The sequence below is a fragment of the Prunus avium genome, chromosome 6 (assembly GCF_965620075.1).
Source record: "Prunus avium chromosome 6, drPruAviu1.hap1.1, whole genome shotgun sequence".
Lineage (NCBI taxonomy): Eukaryota > Viridiplantae > Streptophyta > Magnoliopsida > Rosales > Rosaceae > Prunus > Prunus avium.
The window spans coordinates 764,053-786,625 of record NC_142289.1 but is presented as its reverse complement, the minus strand read 5'-3'; the positions used below and the strand labels follow the sequence as shown (position 1 = coordinate 786,625).

Below are 22,573 nucleotides of genomic sequence, written 5' to 3'. Positions count from 1 at the left end.
TAAATCATTTTCTTTTTTTACTCGGATAATCAAACAAGTGGGATTCCAAAGCTACGCTAATGGCATATTATACTTGGAATAGCTCTCTAAAACATGTGATAAGATGAAACATTATATGAAATATTTGATGTAGCTTACAAAAATGGGAAAAGCCAACATGCGCTCTCGTTCTATACATGATCCTTTGATTATATATATGATATCCAATCAACAATTACATTCAACTTATAATACCCAGGTGAGAAAAATTGGGTATGGAGGCCTCTATGATTTGTATATCCGCAATTCTTTGATAAAAATGTGCCATAAAACCTTATGCTGGCATCCCAAACATATGGATTTTCTATACCTCCACTTTTGATAAACGAGATATTCGTGGCTCGTCAAACAACATACATTTTCAGCCACTTGGCAAGTCCTCACTGTCGCTATCATCACTGCATATTCCCAGAAGCAACAAGCAGTTGAAAATACCAGCAATTACAAAATATTTAAAAAGAAAAACAAATTATCAAAACCACAATGCACATTTTGGAAAACCAGTGTATTTTCTTTTATATATATGTACTATTATATATCCTTGTACCGTATATACCTGTTTTCAGGGATCTTTGATATTCGTCTAGCATCCAAGCCTGTGATGAATTTTTGTGCAGCTTGAACATTTTCAGGACCTGGAAAATATGTAACAGAAAAACTGTTAACAGCTGCATTTTTCGCTTCGACAACTGAATCATTGGAAAATTTTCATTTGAACTATTGCAGTAAAACTGTAAGAGAGCTTGAAAAAAATACCCTTTGTCAATTGGAAAGCATGCAGAGCACATCTTTCCGCTGCAAGTCTCACAGGAGTGCTTCCATCTTTCAAGCATTCAGCAAGTGCGGGTCCAATAATATTCATATGAGCCAAAATAGCCGAGGAATTTTCCTGTAATGCAAACACCAAGCATAAAATCCTTAATGATTTGCACAGTTGAAGTCCATATTTTCGGCATGCAATTCCAAAAACCCCAAGCACAAACCTTAGAACCTGCTTTTATAGCAGATAATGCCTTTCTTCTAACTTCACTAGAATCATCGTGCAAAGCTGACACTAAGGACGATATAATATCAGAATGAACTGAGCTATTAGATGGATCACTTCGGAACTTATGAATCAGAAGTCTCCCAAATGCCTTGGTTGAAGTTTCACGAAGAGGGAACTGTTTGAAGGAAGAGTGTCACTAGTTTGCAAAGCATAATAAAAAATATATATATAAGAATGCTTACTATCAGGACTAAATACCTTCTCATCAGTCAAGGCACTTTTAAGCTGGTCCAGAATAGACGGAAACTCTGGAGACGTACAAATAACGGATGGGTTGTGCCTGAGCATAGATGAAATTGTGAGTATGGAGCCATGCCTAGCAGACCAGCTAAGAGACAACGGCAAATTTGAGAGTTCCTGAAGCAGCTCAGACAGTTGATCATCTTCTACGTACTGCAAATAATCAGAGAAAAGTCTGGTCAATAATAAAAGAAAACCACTAAGGAGCCAATAATATATTGGAAAGCCAGAGAACAATAAGAGTTTCATAGAATCAATTTAAATGAATGTGACGGATCTCATGATGATTTTGATGGTGCTGTTGATTGCAGTTTGCATGTAAGCAAATAGAAATTGGTTTCCATATATCTGATATGAAAGAATTCTAGTGCATCTCGTCCGTATTCTATTACTTTCATATCTTTTTCGCAGAACACAATGGCCGATGAAAGATCATAAAAAGATTGGCAACGGACAAATTCGACACTTACATAAAACCTTCTCGAATTATATCCCTTTGATATTGATCATTATTTAAGCTGTTTCTTACTTGCCACATTCGTCCATTATTTTTATTCAACAAAATCATGCATCCCACTCCTCTCAACTAATTACTCTAGTATCCCGACAGATATATTATTGCATCAACCAACAAATATCAAACTTCCAAACGAAATCTCCAAATTTCTTTTTTTGTTACGTCCAATTTTACAGATATCTTCTCCAATCTTCATATGTGCTCTGCATACATACTTTAGTTGCCCAGTCAATATCAACAGTACGAACATTGTCTACAACCATATATCAAAAATACAGAATCTTGAACATCATGATTAAGCGACAGCTAAATACATCTAGAAACCTTAATTGCTCATTCACAAAATTAACAACAGATGGCAAGATATAGATATTGGAGAAGTTCCTATATTACCCATGACATACCTGGGATGTGATACCCAAAATGCTTGCAGCAGATATCCGAACCTGGTCATCATCATTACAAATCAAATCCTTAAGGTGCAAGTAGACACGAGTTCTAACAGCACTGCTCAAGCTCTTCCCAGCATGCTTCAGGACACCTTCTAAAGCAGACAAACTTGCCTCCCGAACCCCACTATCCGAAGCCTGAACAGTGAAATCAAGAACAATTGTAAAATCAAAATTTGAAATTTAAGTGCATCAAAGATCCTAACTAACAATCACCTGCAAACTGGATAGGAGGTCTCCAACTAAAGGGTCAACCCGGGTACTGAGAGCACTAAGCTTCCCAAGTGCAAGGGCAGCACTTGAACGAACAATTCTGCGCTTGAAAAGCATCTAATAAGCAGGATATATAGAGGAAACAAGCTGGACTACTTGTGCGCCACTAATGCTAATATAAGAAAATACACAAGAAGCAATTAAATGTAAATCTGATTCTTTCTCCCAACCTGAAAGCACTAATTCGTATAAGAAGAGATACCTATGTGGACCATATTTGCAGCACGCACCATACCCAATCATATTTTAAATCTATATATGTAAAGATCTTAAAGGTGAAACATTCAAAATACCAAAAATGCCCTTAGTTAATGAAATTGTAAAAAAAATTATTATATGAGGATAATATAGTAAATTAATATAATCTTTTAAATTGGATACGTTTAAAAAATAGAAAACTAAAACACCCACATTTCCTTGAAAATAGGAAACTGTTTTTTCTTAAACCCCACGTCAGTTACCTCTTCCCCCAAATTACTTTCCTTTCATTTTTTACCCTTCATTTTTTTTTCTTATTTATGTTTATAGATATATATACAGGGTGAATAATGTTTATGTGGCAGTAAAAAAGGTGCCAAGAGGATAGTTATGATTATAGCACCATTTTAAAGGACATAATAATTCCAAATGTGAGGACCAGTGAGCCAAAAAGCTTACATGGGGAAAACATTACTAGATGATTGTATTTTAAGCCAACCTTGTGTTATCCTGTAGACACTTTACAAATGTTGTTTGAAGCTGAGGAAGAAAAGGTTTCAACGCCATCCCACCCTTTCTTATCATGATTGCCAAAGTAGATAAAATAGCACTCTTCACCTGCCAAGGGAACCGATCACCTATTATCCGGATAAGAGGCCTGCAGTTGCAATCCAATAATAGCCAGTCAGATTTTGAAAAAAAACGCACAAGCATGAGAAACTGGGGTCTTATGGGAAAGTTGGATATACAAAGTTCAGTTACAGTGCAAAAGTGGCCTAGAGTCATGAAAGTCAAACAATGATATAAGTACTGAAAAGATAGATAAAACAAATGATAACAAACAAAAACTTAACAGTCATTTTATTTTGGACAGAAATTGAATCTGCAAACTGTGAATTTTGTAATACAATAAAGAACATGAGTATTTTCAAGAGTTTGCCTCCCACAGACCATTTCATCTGGTATGACTCAACTTTTTCGTACAGAGCAAAAATACAATGCGTTTCATCACTGAGGAGCACAATGATTAGACCCAAAAAAAAAGTATTGTAAAGAAAAGCAGGGATTATTAAAGCCTCTACGTGACTTTCAGTCATAAGCAACAAAACCATTCCATTAATGAAGACATCAATCCAATTCCAAGTGTCAAGTAAAAAACTAAGGGCAGTACTTTATACAATGACATTGATGAGGTCAAAATTAGATATCTCAAATTTAGCGAACATTCCTCTACCATACTTTAATCATACGTACCCTGTTATTGGGATGACAAATTCTTTCAGTGCCTGTTCACTAGTCACCTCAATCAGTTCACCAAGACCCAGTGCCGCTTGCTCTCTTAGTTCAGCAGATCCACTTATTAAGCCCTAAAGGTGCAGTACAGGTACAGTTTAAAATCTAATGCCCAAAGAGCAATGAGGACAAAGTAATGAACCATATCAACATCTAGAAATCTATCCTATCATAAAAGTAACAAAATAATATTCTTACCCTACAGGCAAGCATGTAAAGAAATCACATGCAACTAAAACTTCACATAACCAAGTATCTGGGTCAACCCAAAATTCCATAGAAATCCACAAGGAAGCACTTCCAGCAATCCAAAAAGTCATCCAAGTAAACAAATCTTCCCCGGATGACAAGGATAAAAATAAATAAAGAGAACATCATATTCAACCATTATTTTCTTCTACAAGTTCGAGTAGTAAAACTTTTGTCTGGGATAGATAAGAAACACCACTTTATTAGAATAATAGAGCACACTAAAAGCACAATGGACGAGAAGTACGTCAACTACTGAAACAACAAAGGACCAAGGCCCATGAATGAGTCGGTACCAAGAATTTTTTTTTCTACAATTGAATCATAAGGTTAAGGAATGGGTGCATTTTAAAACCACAACTAGCTAGCTATAATCATGTAATATTGCATGTTAACTAAAAAAATTGAACATACAACAAGACTTATTGATTTCCATTTAAGATCAAGGCAAAGAAGAGCTACTATACCTGTAGAAATATTGGAAGCAATGGTTGAAGTGCTTTTGGTAAACAAAATCCAGGTATGAGAATTGGTCCTCCCTGAAAGGTCACAAACATAACTATTAGGATTTAATTGACCATTCACTGGAAAACATTAGAATAGACAACATATGGAACTTATTTTGAACTAAAGAATCTGCTATGATTCACAATCTAAACTATTTGCCCACCTTCTTCTTCCTGCGCTCCTTATCCCTGGAAGTAGAGACAGCATCTCGTACTAATTTAATATATGAAGGAAGTACCTCCTTGGGAACAGAACTTACAACCCTTGACAAAGCTTCCCAAGAAATCTGTTGATTAGAAGATAACAGACAATGTTACATACTTGGAGTCAATAACAGAACATGAAATACTCGTAGCACATACCGCCACAGTAGCTGAATCTGAGTCACTGAGCAAGACAATCAAGGTAGATATCATGTTTGGAGCTTCATCAACCAAATATAATTTACTGTTTTTGAAGAAATAGCCTATAAGATATGAAGAACTTCTTCTAATTGAGGCCTGAAACCATGAGTAAAATATCGAGTGAGAGAGCGAGGGAGGGAGGGAGGGAGGGAGATAAACAGGATGATACCTTGTTAGTGATTAATACCTGACTATCACTGACAGCTCTAACAAGTTCAGATATAAGAGATTCAACACCTTCCTCATCTATGACTAAGACCACAGTTTCAGCTGCCTCCCTGGCCAAATTTTGAACTTCCTAAAATTTCCAAAGCAACAATATTTCAAATTCAGCCTGATTAGATTTCAACAACATCCAGCCAGACAGTGTCACATATTAAATAATAGTGTACAACCAGTAAGACGTGTTCAACAACCTACTAACCGAAACCGTAGGGGCAAAAATCAGAAAAAGTTATGTTCTTACATACGCCAGAAGATTGCAAATTGCAACAGCATACCTTTTCATCAGCACCCATTGCAGAAAGTAGAGCAGGAATAACGGTACCAAGATGAGAGTTAAGGCCAGGTCCAGCAACCTCAGCTACAGCTCCAAGAGCATGTGCATTAAACGCACTGGATATATAAACGATTTCAGTAAACAAGCAGCACCCAAGAGGAACTTTGTTATAAGACATTTAATACACAGTAATTTTGAGAATGAAATACATACGTAAGTGGAAGGTGGACCAGCTTGGGTAAGATGTGGGGCAAAACAGCAGTAATCCTCACACTGAAATAGAACATGCCGCAACTTAGCTCAACAAAAAAAAGAAAAGCATACACAAAACAAGGTGTAAGAGAGAGGGAGTGAGAGACATTAAATTGAAGTGGATATTTCACCTTAAGATTTGTTTGAGGCCATCAAGAGCAGTATCAGAAGTTTGATCATCCTCCAATGCACGCAAAAGAGTGGGAACAATTTCATCGATTGCTTGCAGTCCAGCACTCTGCATTGTGACTTCATAATTAAAACATATATGACCATCTTAGAAACGAATATTCAAATTTAAAAAAACCTAGAAACAGAACCTTGTAGAGAGTGCTGAATGCTAAGCCAGCAGACTCACGAACCTCGGGCATGCTGTTGTTGACACATAAACAGTATGGTAACATTTTGCAAAAAGGAAAAAAAAACTCAAGACAAAAACTTGTAAAATCAGAAACATCATAAAAGAGGACAAAAACCTATCAGAAAGAGCAGTTCGAATTGTAGGGATGAGCTCATCCATGAAACTCAACAACTGATTTTTACCAGCACTTGCCATTACTTCACTCAAACCTATGCATACACCCTGTGAATCGTAAGAACATAGAAATGTGTTAGCTAGCATAGTTATCAAACAGGTAATCCTTTTAACAAGGTCATAATAAGGCACTCAACTAATGTATTCAAACTGCAACAACAAGTGCACTGGTTGAGCAACAACCCAAATGATACACTAGTTTAAGTGTTTAGACAACACCACAAAAAGGCACCATTCCAAAACAAACCCCTTTTTAGCTACAAGACTAAATGATAGTAAGAGAATACTCAGTGAAGATGAGGTGGAGCCTTAACCTGACACATTACAGTTGCAACATTATAACAAGCAAAAGATAAACAGAGTGCTCACTTGTCTTCTGCTGGTGTCAGAGTCCTTCAGCCCTTGGGATAAAATTGGGATGATCAAAGGAAGCACTCTTTCACCAAGTTTCCTAACAAGCTCACCCAGTGATCGTCCAGCAACCTGCCGCCTTTCAGAGGACGATGATGCAAGAGAGGCAATCAGAGTATTCATTAAAACTGGCATTATTTCCTTTAGAGTCTTTGGAGTATTTGCCACAATAGTTTTCCATACATGCAACGCAGCCTGAAAAAAGGACGGTGAATTTTGATTACAAGTTAGATATGTCCCTCAAATAAAACAAAAGATTGAATTTGTGCCAAACAAAGTACTTCACTACCTGACGAACAGATAAGCTGACATCAGTTCGAACCATATATAACGCAGCAAGAACTTCATCACGCTTTTCCCTTCCCAGAACCTCAATGATAGCCCGCCCGTGTGCCTCAGTACTAGCACCTTCATCATCACTGCCACCCTCAAGTAAAGCTTTTCCAGAAGTCCCAGCAACCTGGATTAATACAGATTATCTCAGAAACCAAGACTTAGAAACTCCAAGAGAAGGAAACAGGAAGAGGTTGAGATGAAATACCTTAAATAAGAGATCACCCAATAACTCCACAGAGCTTTGTCGAATCCGCCAACTATCGTTAAAGATACCATCCTCAACAGCAGGAAGGAGCAAAGGTAAAGACCTGAAAATAAAATAAAAACAGCAAAAATAAAATGGAACCCATCAGATGAAAACCATTAGGGCAACATTATAGATGCTTGGCAAACATCGCAACTTATGAAAGGCTTCCCACTCATATATGAGTAGGGCAGCCCCAGAATGAACAATATGAATGATCACTCATAATCCAATAATTCCCAAAACGCCAAGATATTCCAAGTTGCAAAACATTTCAGAGAATTAATGAGAACAAATTGGTATTTCCTAACAAAAGTCGATTTTTGGTTGTCTTGAGGTTATTAAGATGCGGAGTAGCTTTAATTGATTGTCCAAGGACCACAGATTGAATCCCACCTTCACCAGGATTAGGGGTTTATGGCATGATCGAGGGCTACCATCCAAGTCTTATAGCACATAGGTCCAATGGGCCTCCAACGGACCAAAATAAAATTGTTATGCAATAAATTCTCTAGACTAGAACCAAAATCCACGACACAACAAATTCAACTAGAGAGTTATCACACTGATTGAAAAGTGCTTACGTTGTCGCATAATGCTCAACCAGGACATGCCCTGCACCTAGTGCTGCCTCACGTACAGACTCATTTTCATCAGCAAGACCTGTAAGAATAAAAGCGCGCATTAAGTTTAAATGGAGCACCAAAGTACTGTAGTAACATGATACCATATAATTTTACAGCCAACCAAACTCCAGAGAAGGATCTTTACTTACCATCTAAAATAGAAGGCAGCACCTGCTGTAGATAATTCTGGAATTGGACTCCCAATGACCTCGGTAGATACTACAAATCAATTCCCAAACAAAGGCAACCATTAACAGAGCCGGAGATAAAATACTTGCAGTGGTGGTTAACTTGATTTTAACACTGTCCTCACCTTAAATAATGTCAAATATCCGTCACGGACAGACGCTTTTTGGTGAGAACAGTTCCGGATAACATCAGGAAGTACATGCTCAAAGTACTGAGTCCCGAGTGCAGCTAACACCTGGATTGGCAACAATTGTCTCTTAGCAAACCAAGGCAATATTAAGAAAAATAAAGACATCCACAGATTCCATAACAGCAGTAGTCCGTGCAGAAAGGAAACACTTATCCTGAAATACTAAAGGAATAAGTATAACAGGTACAAGGTTAAACTAAATACATGTCTGCATAAAGAAGCATCACTGTCAAATGCCTATCACATTGGCATTGTGGATAACATGTTTTCCATCCTATAAAGTACAAGAATACTCTTTCCTTGACCTATTTCTTTGATATCAATTTCAATAAGGATATTTCTGCTAAATACTTAAATCATGCCATCAGAAAAGTTATCACATTATAATTTCAATAAGGATATTTCCGCTAAATACTTATAAAGTAAAAGGGGTAGAAAATAATTACATCATGCCATCAGAAAAGCATCCTGTGGATAAAATATTTGATCGAAGAAGGTTATCACATTATAATTCATCACATATCAATTCAATCACCTTTAAAAAAGACAAATAATTCTACACATCAACTATCACAGCATAATTTATTGAAATATTATCATTACTATTATCAATGAAAGCGCGATAAAAAATACTTACTGTGAATTAAGCAATGGAAAAGAGCCAACTTATTTTCCAAGTACAAAAAGGTACAATCAAATGGAAGCACATTTCTGATCTACATATTTTCAGTCGACATTGTCCCCTTCTTTTCGTGCATGCAATTACATTTTCTTTCGAAATTAACAAATAAATTTAATCTACAATAGAAGTTTAACCATACTAAGATAGAATAGATCCATAATGTTTTATTTTATACAGTAATACTGACCTCACTCAACCCTTGAGCAGCTCCAGAGCGCTCAACATTACTATTATCAGATTTAAGTGTATCAAACAGCCATGGCACAAGATCTGGGAAATGATCTTCGCCCATTCCCCGTATAAGGGATCCAAGGGCCCTTGCTGCAACTGACCGAACTTCTGGAATTGGATCCACAAGAACCTAGTTTTGGGGGCACAAATAATTAGAAAATAGTTAAATAAAATAGTCAAATTACCACTCTTACAAAAGGGTACCTTTTTCACTTCAGGGAGAAGCAACCCAATATACGGAATCATATCCTTAGGTTCCGTAACTAACGAACACATATTGCCAACTATTTGGGCTGCTTTCTTTTTAGTCTCTGCACTCCTTTCCCGCAGCCCTCTATGAACTATCGGCACCAACAGTGCCAGTGAAGGAGCATCAATTGTATTAATAAAAGTTGTCTGCAAAGAATTCATGAGCATTCAAATCAATAAAAGAGGGAAACAAACTTATTAGAAAGTAGTAGAGTTCAGTTTGCAAATCCTTACTTGTAAGAGAATATCAAGAGAGTACTTTGTATAGTCATTTGGATCCGTCAGACCCAGTAGAAGAGTTGGGACCAAGGAAGCTATTTCAGGATTCTTTATTACACTCCCAACCTAAGAGTGAGTACCACCAAAAAAGAAAAAAAATATTAACAATGACTATAAGAGAAACATAGGTAACTTCATTGCACAATCTAAAAACCTGTTGAAGTGCTGTTTGTCCAGCTGACTGGACTTTAGGATGTGTATCTGTTAAAACCTGCAAGAACAAGAAAAGGTAAAGAATAAAGCACAAAACTATGCATATTCTATAAGTGCCAGAGATACTCATGTCCATATAAAGACAAACCTCGGTCAGTTTTGGTACAATCTTAGGGAGACACTGAGACAGCTGTTGAGGAGCACAATAGGCCATAGCCCCAAGCAGTTGGACACTACTTTGCTTTGTTCGCCAAGCTTTATCTTCAAGACCCTATCAAAATAATGTAATTCAACACTTAATAACTGGCCATGATTAAAGAAACGCAGCAGAGGACATTATATAGAAATTAAATTATATTGAGAGAAATTAAATTGTACAACAAAACAGAGGACAAGGTGTTCAATGACTTCACATCCTACTGACATCATCTAATAACAAGATCAGCAGCAAAATACAGCAGTAAACATCATTACACAGCCACTCTAGGTAACAGCAGCACAATCCAATGGATGTCATGAAAGTGGCGCTCACAGTCCCTTAATTTTTGTCCCTCAGGTGAGGGGGACTGATATAAAATACCTTTAAAAGAGATGGGAGGACCAGTTTAACTCCTTGAGCACTAAGTTGAGACATCATTGCACGAGCTGCACACTCAGCACCTTCACGAACTGCAACAACTTGATCAGAGAACGAAACCAACAGTAGTGGCAACATTTGAATTACATACCTGCATCAAAAAGATGATTGGGGAGAGAGAGAGAGAGAGAGAGAGAGAGATAGAGAGAGATCAGAAGAATAATAAAGCCCATATGGACAATCACTTCTTTGTACATAACTGTTCACTTACGGTTCAAATAGTCGTCCAAGTGATTCACAGAGACACTCAAATCCAAGTAAAGCTCCTTCACGACATTTTGCAGAACTCCTGTGATTCAAACGATATACAAAGATGAAAGGCTTGACTAGTATTTACACAAAGGAAATGTATAATTTTTTATAAAGAAAACAACAATAAAATGAAGAAGAAACAGAAGTGTAGAGGGATTGAGCCTTATCACTTGCAGTCTACTACCTCGCGATCTTTACTCTTGAAATTTGAAGTTATTCCATTCAGACCAAACCACCAACACAGAATATGTATCATTCATTCAATGACTAATTAGTGTACCTGACCAATATTTCTTCTTTTTTTATATAAAGATATTAAATTCGCTTGTATTTCTTGGAATACTATGTTTAGCAATAACACTATCTAAATATCACAAAACATAAGTTTCTACGACATATACATAAATAACAGTCAACTTCTTAAACCCGGGTTAGAAACCAACCTATCTACAAGACCTTCTTGTAGTAGAGTTACAATCCCATACTTCTTCAAGCAAGAAATACCGAATCCCTTGACCACCCCAGCAAGCCCAAACGCAGCTCCTCGACGTTCCCCATATTTGTCACTCATCATCAGTTTATCCAAAAGCCTTGAGACAAGAGCTGGTCCATCATCCTTGTACAGGAAAAAGAATAAAATTAGCTTTCATCTTAACGTCAATACAGTATCTATCAACATAAACAATGTCATAAATCAATTTCTGGATGGGAAAACAAACTTGATTTAACAGGATAACTACTCTCCCTTAAAGGTAAATCCGGTTTTACTTAACAGGGTCCCTTTTTTTAATAGTATTTTCATGGACTGCTTGACAACACAAAAAAGCATGGGCAAGAAATGCAGTTCCATGGGCATTTAGTCTAATAACAATATACTTATCTACATAATTGTCTCTGTATTCAAATGCGTCCAAGGCTTGCATAAACAATTACTGAAATAAAAGCAAACAAGGGAAAGTGTTAAGACTTTAATTCATACTTGCTTTGATTGCATTAATGGAGATAGGCATGCTGAAACCGCCCGTTGAACAGCTTCTGATGGAGTGTTTAACACATCCAACAACTTCTCTACAACAGTATGAACTTTTGGATCATCCTGTTCCAGAGTACAGATATAAGCTAAACTAAATTCCAGAGGGGAAAAGAAAGAAAGAAAGAAACAGTAAATACAGCACCTTTGCCAAGTGTTTTGCCAATGCTCCGGTGAAAATCACAACTCCCTCACGAACCAAATCATATTTCTCTTCATCCGATGCCTACGAAAATTCACAAGTTATGTTAGATAAATTATGAAGTTCCTACAATAGCTTGGCATGGAAACAACAGTTCCAGCACTTATCACCAAAACAGACACGAAACGAAATCAAAGCTCCAAAAGTTCTGCCAACACCATCTCTATTTAGAAAAGGAGAATAACCTTTTTGTTTAAGTAGTTCTCAAAGATGGGAAATAGCAAGGAAACGTTATCCCTGCCATGCTTATCAATAATCATAATACCAGCAGTAATCATTCTTCCCCTAACATCAGCATTAGGATCGGCCTGCATATTGAGCAGCATTCACAAAGTGGTTAAAATCAACTACTACTCCTTTTCTGACAAGGATGAAACTGAAGAAAAGAATATCTCTTTCCAATTTAATGCATAGCTCATGCTTTGGAAAGAACAACGATGTAAACTTTACCAGTGCTCTTGAAATCAGAAATGTCATAACAACAGGAAGGTCTTTCGTTCTGAGTACATCAGCAGAAGAATGTAATGCCAACGCTACACCTTGTCGGCCCAGCCAACCAGCATCAACATTGTCCTCAGTCAAACCAGCATCACGGATATACAGAGAAAATAAAGTAGAAAGAGATTCCTGAATAATAATAACAATACGCTTTTGAGATGGGTATAACGAAACTGCAAGTCAATGTAAGTTGACGGATCAAAATCAGACAAACCTGTATAGTATCTGGACATTCATCCAAAGCAGCAGCTAATGCCTCCGCAGCAGCAAAACGGACATTATAATTGATATGGGAAAGTGCTTTGGAAAGGCCTGAATAGTCAGTCCCAAAGTCATACCCATAGCGATCCCATAAATCCTCTGCGGCTTCTGCAACTGACTGAAGCAAAAGCACAAAGAAAACAAAGTAAATGAGCTATCTATATAAGAAAAATGAGGCCAAGGAGGATGGAGAAAATTTTGCAACTGTAAACTAAACTACAGCTAAATCTCCAAAATTCACGCAACAAAGGCATTTCAAAGGTCAAAATTAAGGTCCCATTCCAAGGCTATATCATTTAGCCACGCATTTGCACGCAAAACTTCAGCCATCAGATGGGACCTTATCCATCGGTCAAAGATGGATACACTCTACAAAAATAATTGGTGCACCAAACCTTTTCAGGGTCATGTAAAGCAACCCAAATGCTTGTAGCGACCTCAACGTTCTGAGGAAGAGAACGACTGGCAACAGCAGGAATACATTTGACAGCACTTAGGCAGGCCATTCTAACATGAACATCTTTCGCATAAACCCCATATAGAGCCTGAAGAAAGACATATTCATGAAGGATGAGTACTATGAAAGCACATCAATGAAACAATTGAACTAGAAATAGAAATAGCATACTGGCGCCACTTCATCTGGTCGCAGACCCAAACACAACTCATTCAACGCAGGTCCAACAGACGCTTGATAAGCAGGAACAACACCAAGAACATGATAAAGAACCTGAGAAAAGCCAAAGTAAATAAATGAAAGGCAACAAATAACAATAAATTAAAATTAGTGGAAAATTCATGTGAATTTGTGCCCAAGGAAAATCCAGTAACTGAAATCATTCGAAGCCTCGGAAGGGGTAATAGGGGGTCCATGTGCAAATAAAGAATCCGAAGCACAGCATCGTGAAGTCCTGTCTTCTTAGAGCATAACAGAATTCGCTCCATTATCTGATAACATAACCATATAAAAGAAAAGATCAGTCTAAGAGAAGCACCATTCAGCTGAATCCGTAATACAGGAAAGCAGGTGAACTTACAGGGAAGACGAAGGTAAAAGAATCTACAGGAAGCGGTCCGGATTTACAAGATACAGAAAGGCCATTAATTATTCGCTCAAATAGACTCAAATACGGTTTTTCATTGGCTTCCGCTTCACCAACTGATGGAATCATATCACCCACAAGACGAACTTCTTCAGTCACAACTAAGCGCAAAGCTGTAGCAATGTCAAGGGCCCAATTGCAGAGAGGTGGAGCAGTGCATCTAGCAAGTTTCACCACAGTTTCAAATGCCACATCACTGACTATTGGTGACCTTAGCAATGGATCAACATAGTTAACCTGATATTAGATGAAAGGTTAACAATTAAGCCATTACATCAGATCTTACACATTATAAGAAAATTTGGTCTGAACAAAGTTCGTAACAAAAAGCCAATGAAATAAAGGGATAGAGGCAGTGAATTAATAGCAGCAAAGCAGAAAGTCAATCATCAAAAATAACATTATTAAATTCTTTTGTTCGGTCAACATCAAGGAAGAGCCGGAGATCATATACCACAGAGATGGCAGCAAATCAGCAAGCCCAATTCTATACTATGAAATATGGTAACTGAAGTACTTCCCCCTAAGACTGACTATAACGAAAAATACTTTCATTTTGGTAGAAAATTTATCCCCTTCTTTATCACATGCAGAAATTATATGCAATACAAGTAACAACACTCAAAGCAAACTTGCTTTTGAATGTGTCACGGAAAAAGAAGTTTCATAGTGATGCACATCTAATTACTTTGGGAACATTTAACAGCAAACATCGTCAAAGAAACCTGATAGGAAGAAAAAATACGGTAAAAAGTCTTCATTCTGGATAGTAAACGTAAATTTAAATATTCTGAAAAAAGCAAAATCAAAATCCATCTAAAAAAAGTGGAAGGAAGAGATAACAAGCTGGAGAAAGACAACAATCCAAAAATGGCAAAAAGATATTCAGAACATATATCTTAATCAACTAGTTAAAGACAAATAACAAACATTCCACAAGTTCAGGCTCCTAGAACATACCAGGGAAGGAAGCTGACTGTGTGCGAAAATAGGATTAGCAATGGCCATTTCCCCAAGTGCTTTAAGTATGGAAGATAGATTTTTCTGTATTTCTTGGACCTTCTCACGTATGGATGACTCCTCCCTAAGTTGTAACTCACGTGCCTCCTCTTTTGCAGTCCTTCCTTTATCTAGCCAATCAAAATTATTGTAATGCTACTAATAAATTCATAAAGTTAAAAACAAAAATAAATTTCCAGTGGAAAAACAGATGCAACAATAACGCACCAGGTTTCTTTGCAGACTTCCCAGTTTCCCTTTTACCTGTAGAACCGTTGGCTGGCTCTACTTTTGCAGAATGATTAGAACCACCATGGTCCTGGGAACAAAAACAAATGCAACAGCCAAAATAATTGAAGAATAAGTTTCTAAAACAATTGGTCCAAAATGAATAAAAGAGAAACTGATTGGTACCGTGGCATCCTCATACATCCGAAAACGGCCCTTCGCTTGTTTCATGTTCTTAGCAGCAACAGACTCTGCAATGTAGACACCTTGCTCACTGGAAAGCAAGCCTTCAGGAGTATGAAAAATCTGAAACAACATAAGTGGAAATTTTTTTGAAACAAGTTACAGAACAAAAGGAAAACATTTAGTAAACTAATATATCCTAAACAAATTACAAAACGTAAATGGAGCACAGTTATCAGGAAAATTTAAATCTCCATAGATCCTAAACAAATTACAAAACTAATATATCCTAAACCCCGAAGAACTTACCTGAACATCATTTTCTGAAAGTGTATCATGTGAATAACGGTATGGAAGACTTTTCAAGTGCTGCCACAGAGAATGAGTTCCAGTAAGCATTCATTAATGTGATCTCAGCGGCCTAAATAAATAAACATCCATCAAAACTGAGATATACATAAGCAAATGACCTTTTCAAACTCCGCATAGGTTTCTCCAGGTGCAATGGACATCAAAGTGGATAAGGAGGAAATTGCTGCTTGCTGTTCAAATGAATTAGAGCTGGACAACCACATTGGTCCAAGTAGGGTCTGCACATGATAACCACTAAGGGTTTAGTCACAAAATTCAATGCAAAAACACTACTTCAAGATGCCTTGAATTAATAGAATACCTATCTAAACTTACTCGGTTACCTAGACAAAACTAATCTATATTGAAGAAAAGTCTAACACAGGAAATTCTACAAATCAGACTTCACCAAATTGAGGGATGATAGTCCTATTTAAGCAAACACAACCTAAACTAACCTATTCCTAGCTTGTATAGGTGCAGTATGTGACTATTGGGGTTGAGTAGCTTGGTCCGAAAGGAAGAATCCGACCTTTGGGAGTAAAGGAAGGCAGGTAATGGATCACTTGCTGGACCTAAATATCTCTCTGTAAGACAATTTTACGGGCTTGGTTTCCATCAGGACCATGTCAAAATCCCAAACTAGTTCCTCTTAACTGACAATTGCAATTTAAAAAACATTTTGGGTTCAGATATAAACATATGGGTTTCAATTTAACAAAAAAAGATACGGTTCCTAAGACTGTTATAATGGTTGGCAACCTCGCATCAATCCTTTTAAAGATAAAAATACTTCTTTAGCAGTCTACTGATCTCTCTACGCCTCTATACGGATGGTATTACCATGTACCAACAAAACACATAATATTTTAGCAAATAGTTTAAGTTCATGCATCTGTAGCTTATATCTTTGTAAAGCATATAAGCTTAATGCAGTTTGTACGGTGTTTTTATCAAGCATATAAAGAAGTAGATCACCAAACACTAAAGCTGAACTTCATTTTCACCTTCCCTAGGTACCTTTTTCACATTGTATCAAACCATCAATTACAGATGCTGAGGCAGGATGTATTCAAGCAGCAAATTGATCTTATTTTATGATTCGTAACGAAAGATGATTAAACCCATCCATGAAAATGAACAAAAAAACTCCAGAAGAACTAGTTGGTTTACCTTGCACAAATTCTCCACATCAGCCAAAATGTTGCTGATGACGTCAAAACCGCATGTATGCAAACATTTTTGCACCCTCTGAAAACAAAAGGAACCAATCCAATAAGATAAAAATGCTATTGTGATTTGATTGTGCCACAACAGCTTAAAATTAGCACATATGAAGGCACACAACTCTATATGAACAGACATCTTTCCCCTGTAAAAGATGGAGAGCAAGCATAATTGTCATGACTTGTCGTCAAAAAAAAAAAAGGCAAGACCCTTAGGAAGCTTACCCAACTCCTCACTTAACTTATACGGACGCAGTTACCATATGTGTGTAAAAGATTATGAGGCTGGCATGGAAGAAAAAGATTTACCCTCCAAACTGCATCTCTCTTTGCAGTTCCAACAATGTACGGATGATGTGCACAGAATAAAACTCGCATTGATGCCCTTGGAGCTGCAGGTAGAGCTGCTGATGATATCACAACTAAAGCCTTTACTGAAACCTCAACTGATGGAAGGAATGGAACTTGAGTGTCCAATGAATTATCTGTTTCACTATATAAACAAAAAATTAAATCCCGGCCACCAGATCAGAGAGGATGTGAGAAACTATATGCAGATATGGGTGGGTACTTTATATGTACAAACCAATATACTTAAACCACCACAAGCATTTATATTTCATAATGTTATTAGTTAGATGCATACACAACTGAATGGGGCAACTATCAACATTACCTAAAACTAAAGAAACTTAAGAAGAACAAATTGACCCTTCCCTTCAAATGCAGGTGCATGTGTCTTTTTACTTAAAAGAATGCTCAAGGTCCAAGAACCTCAATGGGGAGAAATTAAAAGGGAAAGTGGTGTCTAGAAAAAATGAGACATACCTTGAATTTGAAATACGAAGTTTCTCTGCGACTACAGACATGAAATTCGTGAATTCAACTAAAAGATATTCAGTTAATTGTGGAGCAGCAGGAACTATCCTTCTTGTAGCGTCATAAGTCATTCTTCGAACTTCCCAACATGGGTGGCATATGAAAAAGATAATCAACTGCAACATACTGATAACTAGTTACTAACAAAACAAAATTCTTTCCTAAGAAAACAAAGTAGCACTTCTTGAATTTTTACCTGTGACAGTAATCTGAGTGAAAAGGAGTCCAGTACCCTGAAAGTTTAACAGAAAAAGTGTCAAATAAAGACCATAACAAATTCTCAACATAGGAAACTATTGATAGTCATATTTTGCAATGTGAATGAATAATAACCTCTGCAGATGTTCCACCAGCATCACTTCAAGAAGATCAACACATGCCATGCAATCTTCAGTCAACAATTTTGAAGCCTGTAGTGCAATACATATCTTTTGTCAGGGAATACATAGATAACAGTTTTTATTTAAATATATATATATATATATATATATATTCTAAAAACCAGCGAGCCCTTGAATAACTACCATGGATATTGGTACAAGTGAAGGCTCATTTTGAGATATCAAAGACCAGATCTTGTCCTTCACAACAGTCTCCTCTGAGAGTAAACAGAAAGAAATACGGGAAAAGGGATGAAAGAGGCATTACGTTGAAATAAACAACAACAAAATTTTAAATTAGTAGTAAAAACACTATATGATAAATAAAATGTCAAAATAATAGCCATACCTGCTTTGATGTCAACAGCTGCAATCTTCACAACTAATAGCAAGGCATATATACCATCCAAACGCTGAGCTGCTTTCGTAAAACCAGTTTTGACAAGTTGGATGAGAGGTTCCAGTAATGATGATATCTGAAGTTAAAAAAATTCACATATCACCAAAGAGATGAAAGAAGTAGCCTGGTCAAGAACAAGTGAACCAAACCACAGCCAAATAAAATTTAATCAACCAGCTAACCCGGAAAACAGCATCTGTATTTTTGCATATGGCTCGTAGACAACGAAGATGACCTCTTCTTAGAGCTTCCTTCTCCTTAAGACCAGATGAGAAAAACAAAACTACATCTGATTGAATGGCATCAGCAGATCTTGCTGCCCACAAACCCAGAGCGGACAAAATTGCCAGCTTCACCTCCTCATTTCCTGGAAATTAGAACATCAGATAGAAATATAAATAAACATGGAAGAAACATTAAAAAAAATTGAAATACTCCATCACAAAGCTAAGCAAAAATTTAAATCCACAAGGATAAAATGAACAGATTTGAGTACTCATACAAAAATAGGAGAAAGTGTTCAATAAAATAATGTAAAAAGACAAATATATAAGACCACAAGTTCACATGTTACCCTCATCCTTGTAACACGATAAAAGGAAACTGCATAAGGTTTGTGACAGGCTGTTGAGATGTTTCCCATCTGGAGCATTACACATTTCTTGCAGTGCATTGATCATGCCAATTCTCTGGTAAGGAAATGTAAGTCTTCCCTCTGACCCTGTTCAAATTGAAACCTTGAGTTTAAAACTACCAAAACCAGACTTTAAAAACAACCTTGACTAAAGACTCTGAAAATGCATCATCCTGCAGGCTGCAGAAAACCAGAATGAAGAATATTGGGAACCACTTAAAAGGGAGGACTGGGCTTCCCTTATTTGGATGTTAAAATAAATTGAATGAGAGAGAGAGAGAGAGAGAGAGAGGAACGATGAAAGGGGAAGAAACTTTTAGTAAATTTAATAAAATTCATTCCTTACCCATACACCTACAGAAGAAAAAGAAGAAACTAATAGGGATACAATGATAAAATCATTAAAACAGGATTTTGTTCCCTTCCTTTCTCATTCCATTTGCTCTTCATTACTAATTTCCTTTCCATTCCATTCTTTTCAAAACTCCGAAAATAATAAAATAACCAAGAACAAACCTCCAATTACAGATTTGGCAGCATTGAACATTGCTTCTAAAGCATCCGGATTACTAGACTTTTGGCTCAAACATCGTATAATTGCCAGCGCCCCAACCCTTCTGCCTTCATCTGCATGCCGAGCCTGTGGCAATACCACTGAAAGAATTTCGATCGCATACTTACTTAAATCAAGGTTGACTGAATTCAAGAGAATCCCAACAGATTCCAGTACAATCTCAGGGTTACGTTTCAGCATTTTAACAGCAGATGGAAGCACAATGTTTTGGAAATCTTCATGTAACATATATCTAAAAAGTGGATGAAAAGCTTCACTAAGACCCTTTGCTGGCTTTTCCCTTGCATTTAAAATTGCCTTAAGATATATATCCAGAAACGTTGGCTGTGAAAAGCAAAGGATCAGTTAAAAACTTTGGCACATAAAACTACATGAAATCAATTTGAAAAAAAAATAACAGAATAAATATCCCCTTTCATACATGATCATGAAACAAATAATCTCTCACCTTGCATTGCTCAAACAAAGAAGATAATTTGCTTGAGGTACTTGAGAACTCCATCAACAACCATATTAACTCAGGACTATCTTTGTATGGGATACGTGCATCTTTAAGTTCCTCTATATACATTTTGTAAATGTCCGGTGACTAGAAAGGAAATATGAAATGCTATCAGAAAATAAGAATGTAAAGTAAAGGTATGCAAATGATACTCATTAGAGAAGGTTCGACGGGCTAAACCTGAGAAAATAAGTGACAAAATGTCTTCTTGCAAGCCCTTCGCTCGCGGAAAGATCTTTGCATAACAATATGAATTAATGATGCCTGCACTGTGGCAACTTTACACAATGCATTCTTCGAGACTGTAGCAAAATTACTCTTACTGAAAAGGAGACACGACCACTGGAGAAGTCTGTAGCAGCCAACATGTGATTGCACCCTCACTTGTCTTTCCATGACCTGCACAAGGGCTGCTGCAAAACTTTTCATGAAAGCAACCTCTTGTAAACCTTTTGTAATGATGTCATCAACAGCTTTCCTTGACCCACGATCATCATAAATGTACAATGTTTTAAATATTATATCTACCAACAGCAATGCAGGCTCTGTACCCATTTCTGCAGAATTCAAAATGACAAGTAATTTAAGAACAAGAGCATGTGCAGATGATCAGCAACTATCAAAACTGAAAAATATTATGTAATAAACTCAGTAAGCTCAATCTAATCATGGTATCGAATTATCTAAGGCCCAGTAGTTTTAAATGTTAAGTGCATAAATATTCACACAAAAAGCAAACGAAACTTTGTGTTTCTCAAAGATATAATTGACATAAAAAGTATTAGTTCCATATAGCGTTTCCGGGAAGCAAGAGTAATACGTAATCCTTCCTCTTCATTATTTATAACAAAATAATCAGATAATGCATGATTCCGTCCTTATTGCTCTAAAAAATTCATCAGCTCTGTTAGTTTGACACATCTGTTCCTCAGAAAATACTATGAAGCAAAGAGACATGTGCAGCGAAACTGTAAATTTCATTAAGAAACAATTTATAGAACCAGAAAGGTAAAATCAATGAACTTACTCTTTGTACTAATAATTAAAGAATATTACATCACCTTTAACAGTTCAGCAAAAAAAAATTGCTTCAAATTTCAACTCACTAAATTCAATATGTAATATGTTCATGTTATCTTTTTGCATTATGTGCGCACACAATACATTGACATTTCTTGAAACTTGGGTATGCATGCTGGCACGTACGAATGTAGATAAACAGAAAATTCAATTTGGTAATTTATTCAGAAATGAAAATGGAATTAAAGTCAAATTTGAACCGAGAACTAAGCTCACGACTAACCTGAGTTGTTGAGAATGGAAGAAATTTCGTCGCGGAAGATGCGAACCCGTTTCCTGGTCGATGGGGTGGAGACTGACCCGGCGATGGTGAGGAGAGACTCTGTTGGAGTCACCATTGGAAACGGGCGGATAGATCCGAATGAAGGATCCGGTTGTGAATGAAGAAAGTTTGCTTCAGTTGGTTAGGGTTTTAGGAGCCGGTGAGAGTGAAAGTTTGCTTCAGTTGCTTATATTTTCTCGCTGCTTGTCAGAGTCGACGCTTGGAGTGAGTTAGCATGAGGTAGAAGATAATGGGCTTTGGGCTCTTTGGGCTTTTGAAGAAAATAACGGCCATGCGAGGAGCAACAAAGAAATATGAAAGGAAATAGGCCACTGCTTTGTTTAGAAGCCCACCTCCGTTTGCGGCGAAGCATTCTTAACACAAAATTGGAGATGGAAAATGCTACTTGGAAATTTTGGCAAGCGAAAGTTTGTCGAGATAGACCTGCCCCTGCAAAGTTTTGGGTCCTATAATAGGTTGAGGGTTAGGGTTTGAGGATTGCGAATGATTTTGGTACAAGTTTGGAGAATTTCGAAAGTTAGGGTGTTTGGTTTGAGACTTCAATTTCGGGTTTGGATGGTAAAATTCATTTTTGAAATACTAAAATAATTTCTTAAGATTTTTAAATAATTTAAACTACTTTTAAAATAATTTAAAGTCCACAAAATTATTGAAGATATATAAATATAATTCATTACTATTTATTAACTAATTTATAAATTAATTAAATATTTAAATACTAATTATTCACTAAAGAAATAATAACTAAGAGCTAATTACAATTTAAATTAATTAAATA

General features: G+C 36.7%; 1 protein-coding gene across 2 annotated transcripts; it reads right to left on the bottom strand.

Annotated features, from left to right (window-relative positions):
• Positions 1-79: 79 nt before the first annotated feature.
• ILA (putative protein kinase regulator ILITHYIA) lies at positions 80-21,995 on the bottom strand. Of its 2 annotated transcripts, none has more exons than XM_021978948.2 (59): positions 21,736-21,995; positions 20,613-20,989; positions 20,379-20,519; positions 19,873-20,254; positions 19,297-19,443; positions 18,905-19,089; positions 18,672-18,798; positions 18,467-18,540; positions 18,276-18,352; positions 18,139-18,175; positions 17,892-18,058; positions 17,373-17,556; positions 17,011-17,088; positions 15,957-16,076; positions 15,796-15,855; positions 15,490-15,609; positions 15,304-15,394; positions 15,037-15,200; positions 14,011-14,313; positions 13,805-13,921; positions 13,602-13,703; positions 13,369-13,518; positions 12,927-13,091; positions 12,665-12,841; positions 12,400-12,522; positions 12,158-12,238; positions 11,962-12,078; positions 11,426-11,598; positions 10,942-11,019; positions 10,674-10,821; positions 10,242-10,364; positions 10,095-10,151; positions 9,896-10,006; positions 9,617-9,808; positions 9,369-9,542; positions 8,434-8,544; positions 8,270-8,339; positions 8,079-8,157; positions 7,456-7,558; positions 7,204-7,374; positions 6,873-7,109; positions 6,445-6,551; positions 6,289-6,340; positions 6,100-6,206; positions 5,930-5,989; positions 5,718-5,832; positions 5,405-5,515; positions 5,176-5,313; positions 4,977-5,099; positions 4,774-4,845; positions 4,019-4,131; positions 3,264-3,422; positions 2,510-2,606; positions 2,249-2,431; positions 1,286-1,480; positions 1,023-1,202; positions 796-928; positions 596-674; positions 80-437 (listed from the first exon to the last, which is right to left on the bottom strand). In XM_021978948.2, the coding sequence occupies exons 1-59, from the start codon at positions 21,848-21,850 to the stop codon at positions 401-403; spliced, it is 7,869 nt and encodes a 2,622-aa protein (XP_021834640.2). In that variant the 5' UTR covers positions 21,851-21,995; the 3' UTR covers positions 80-400. The 2 variants fall into 2 exon arrangements, with proteins under 2 accessions (XP_021834640.2, XP_021834638.2); XM_021978946.2 differs by having other exon boundaries at positions 15,037-15,206; positions 21,736-21,994.
• Positions 21,996-22,573: the final 578 nt, after the last annotated feature.

Coding starts and splice junctions, on each gene's coding strand:
- ILA (XM_021978946.2), bottom strand. CDS start 21,850: ATGGTGACTCCAACAGAGTCTCTCCTCACCATCGCCGGGTCAGTCTCC. Junction 8,545..9,368: donor CTGCTCAAGGGTTGAGTGAG/GTCAGTATTACT, acceptor TTGCCAATCCAG/GTGTTAGCTGCACTCGGGAC. Junction 438..595: donor TCAAAGATCCCTGAAAACAG/GTATATACGGTA, acceptor GGGAATATGCAG/TGATGATAGCGACAGTGAGG.